This window comes from Acanthisitta chloris, unplaced genomic scaffold (assembly GCF_000695815.1).
Source record: "Acanthisitta chloris isolate BGI_N310 unplaced genomic scaffold, ASM69581v1 scaffold22318, whole genome shotgun sequence".
Classification (NCBI taxonomy): domain Eukaryota; kingdom Metazoa; phylum Chordata; class Aves; order Passeriformes; family Acanthisittidae; genus Acanthisitta; species Acanthisitta chloris.
In genome coordinates this window covers 19,065-22,693 of record NW_008686784.1, presented here as the reverse complement: position 1 = coordinate 22,693, position 3,629 = coordinate 19,065, and the positions used below count along the sequence as shown (strand labels likewise).

The following is a 3,629-nucleotide window of genomic DNA, read 5'->3' as shown; positions in this document are numbered from 1 at the left end:
ATGCTGGAAATTAGTAGACAGTTACCAAAAGTGTTCTAGTAGCCTTTTAACTTCAGTTTTTCCCAGGTTATATTTCAATTTTATACTTAGGACTAGTTTTCAGTCAGTGGTGTTAGTTCAGCCCTATGATACAAAACTGAACATAGCATTTTGCTGGTACTTTAATTTATATGAGTAGATCTATTGGTTTTAAACCAGAACTAAGTTTTTCAGTGTTTCTGTAAGCTTTAGACTGAGAGCTCAAAAAGTGCACGGGAGATGTGCCACTCTTCAGACTATAATACATATTTATCTCGGTATCATAAAGCAGATGTGGTTCATGTTTCTTTGCTTTTAGTATTAAGTCACACGCCTTTATACTTTGTAACTGAAATGTAGTGCTGCTGTTCTTACATGTTCTTACATGTTTGTTTTGTTTGTGGTTTTTTTCCTCTAGTGTTTGAAATCTAACAGAATGGCAGACATAGACAAGTAAGTAAAATCTGTAAGTTAATGAGGCTCTGACTGTGTGTCCTGTGCTGTATTCGAGATGGCTGTGATCTCCAGATACTTGACAGGCAGGCCTAGATAACAATCTTTGCACTATGGCAAGACATGAGGTTTATAGCATGTGGGAGAAGAGCTTGAGTTGCTCACGACATGGATTTGGGATGTTAATTGTAGGTAAATCTGAAACTGAGAAAAGGCACTAGTCAATTTACTGTGTTGGTTGGAATTCTGGAGGGGAAAACCAGATGGTATTGCCCATTACTGTTGTTTTCACTGTATGTAGGTTTTTTCCTATACTTTGAATGCTCATTTTGTGGCATTTGAAGTATAGTTTAGGTGAACCTGCCCACAGTTCTCAAAGCCTGCACATCCTATCAAAGAGGAGGAGTCTTTGACTGGTTGATAAGAACAGGATATAAAAGAATTCTTTTGTAAAAATGAAACTTGATAATTCTGGAAAGTTGTTAGTTCTTTAAGTTGTTCTGAGATTGTCAAATGTGCAACTTGAAGGCAAATTGGCTTCGTTTGGCTATTAAGACTTCTAGTTTGTCATAGATCAAAAGATAAAACAGTTTCCTTCTACCCACATAATCTAATTTATCTATTTAAGCTCATTGTAGTATTTTATAAAATTAACTTCTTGATCTTGTTATTAAATATTTCTAATAGCAAAGAACAGTCTGAACTTGATCAACAGGATATGGAAGATGTTGAAGAAGTAGAAGAAGAAGAAAGTGGTGAAGATGCCAACAGCAAAGGTAGTGTTGAAGACAAGGGTTTCTAGCAGCTGCATGTGTACTTCCTAGTTAAATGTGGCAAAGGGTTTTACTGCTGAAAATAATAGGAAATAGTAAAATAGCTTCGGATGTATAACCATTTAAGTTCTGAAGCAAGGACTGTTTTTCCAGGTGTGTGATATTTATTACTTTTCTGCAGTTATTCATTTTAGTCATGGTTAATACCAGTTTAGGCAGTTCTAGCCACCTGTATAATGGGAAAAGACAGGATTATTGTGTATATGGGACTGGATTCTTTCAAAACTAACAACAGTTAAAGACTTTTAAAATGTGAAGCTTTGAGCATAAAAAAAATACCTTGTGCATACACATGTGTGTGTGTGTCTTATATTTTTTGATTACTTGCTTAGTAATTTGCTGCTAAGTTGTTTGATTGTGAACAGAACAAAGCTCATGCTTAGTGTTACCACTCTTAGAGATAAATAAATCCTTTTATATTCCCCCTCAGCAAAAACATGAGCTTGTATCAGAATATTTGTTTCATCAGTGCTGAACAGTCTTACTCGTGCATTGTAGTTAAATTTGGGTGCACAGATAGAATCTGAAGAACAAGTAGCCAAAAGAGAAATAAATAATACTTGAAATAAAGTTATTTAGACTGCTAATAGTGCCACATTATGTAATTGGTTGAACAGAATAATAACACTAAAGAAAAATAGGATAATTTTGTTCAGGATGATTTTAGGCTTTGCTATATCTACTGAAATAAGTTGTTTTCAAAACTGGATTGCAAAATGTTGGGGAACACACCGGTAAGCTGAAGAACAGCTTACAGTTATTAAATGGTAAGTATTCAGGTGTCCCAAAGGAACCTAGAGGTTAATAATGTGTATTTTCAGTGATTAATCCCAGCTATTGTAGGTGAGGATCTGAGGGGAAATTATACTATAGGAATCATGGAGAGAGAATTGATTTTATAAATCAGAAACATGTATCAGTACTAGGGAAATTTGACAGTGTTAAGCAGTTCTTTTGCATCTGTAATTCTTTTATAATTTTTTCATCCACAATTGTTTATTTATTTTCAGGTGAGTCCAAAAAATGCACTTTGCACTTATGGAATTTTCTTTTTTAATTCAGCTCGGCAGTTGACTGTGCAGATGATGCAAAATCCTCAGATTCTTGCAGCCCTTCAGGAAAGACTTGATGGTCTGGTAGGAACATCTACAGGATACATAGAAAGGTACAGCATTTGTTCAGTATAAGCAGAGTGCTATAAATGGTTGTTTTGCTCTCTGAACTGTATTGTCTGTGGAATTAGTAGTCATAAAACACTGTGCTGCTCAGATAGCAAAAAAGCTCATGCAGTCTGTCCATAGTGCGTATCGGAATTGAAGGGTGTTCATTTGAGGTTTTATGAGGAAAAGAATGCTGATATTTACAGTGGCTGACATTGTCCCCTGCAGTTACAGTGTGGCACACTTCTTAAGATACTGTCCCACTACTTGGAATCCCTTTTGTGGCTTTGGCTTAGTCATGAAGCATCAGGTATTTTAACTATGGTCAAATACTCGGAGGCCTAGTGTCTTTAATACAGTCATTTTATGCTTAAGAGTGTAGCCACTATCTGGTAAAATTAGGAATGTTATTAGCAGTACTTCACATGATTTTTCTCACGTATCAAAACTTGCAATAAACTCTTGCTAAAATTTTTCGTTACTTGTTCTGCATTAACAGCTTTTTCTCACTCTCTTGGGTAATTTCTGATTGTGTACAAATATTTGACCACATCCACAGGAAGTGCAAAGCGTACAGCCGTCTGGCTGTGATAGGGTCCTACATTGCTACTGATTTGAACTGGGGCAGCAGGCATCAGTGCTGCTGCTGCTACTCCTACCACTTCCCTGTTACAGATGATGGCAAAAACCCATTTAACTAATAGCCTTCCCTGATAAATACTGGACAATAAAGAGCATGGAATCAAAGAGTACCCAGGTTCTTTCCCTTCTAGATACCATTCTCTAAAGGCTTTCCATACCCAATATTTTTCTTCTGTTTTTCAACAGATATTAATTAACCTCTACTAATCTTTCAGATCCTTGCTCTAAGAAGTGAACAAAAGTGGTAACTTTGTTTTACATGGCATTCTTCTAGTCAGCTGCTCTTTTAAGATACTGTACCATTTCTTCATCAAGTCCAAGTACAGTAGTGCATTCTCTATCACTAAAGCATTGCAGCTTCGCCATTGTACCAAATGCTGTCCTAATTTGCAATGTGAAAATATTTGGAAAACACATGTAACTTGAGTCTGCACTTTCTCAACATATGCATGATGAGTTAGCCATGCTTTGTAGGTGCCTCTTACATGTCTTCCCAAGTATTATTAAGAGTTTATTTATATAC

At 36.0% G+C, this 3,629-nt stretch overlaps 1 protein-coding gene across 3 annotated transcripts in view; it reads left to right on the top strand.

Annotated features, from left to right (window-relative positions):
- The first annotated feature begins 440 nt into the window (after nucleotides 1-440).
- The window catches only part of NAP1L1 (nucleosome assembly protein 1-like 1), a 15,693-nt gene continuing 12,504 nt past the window's right edge, over nucleotides 441-3,629 (top strand). For all 3 annotated transcript variants that reach the window (XM_009080333.1, XM_009080334.1, XM_009080332.1), the window contains exons 1-3: nucleotides 441-471; nucleotides 1,159-1,247; nucleotides 2,367-2,469. In XM_009080333.1, the coding sequence (XP_009078581.1) occupies nucleotides 455-471; nucleotides 1,159-1,247; nucleotides 2,367-2,469 (209 nt within the window). In that variant the 5' untranslated portion in view covers nucleotides 441-454. The remainder of the gene's footprint in view (nucleotides 472-1,158; nucleotides 1,248-2,366; nucleotides 2,470-3,629) is intronic.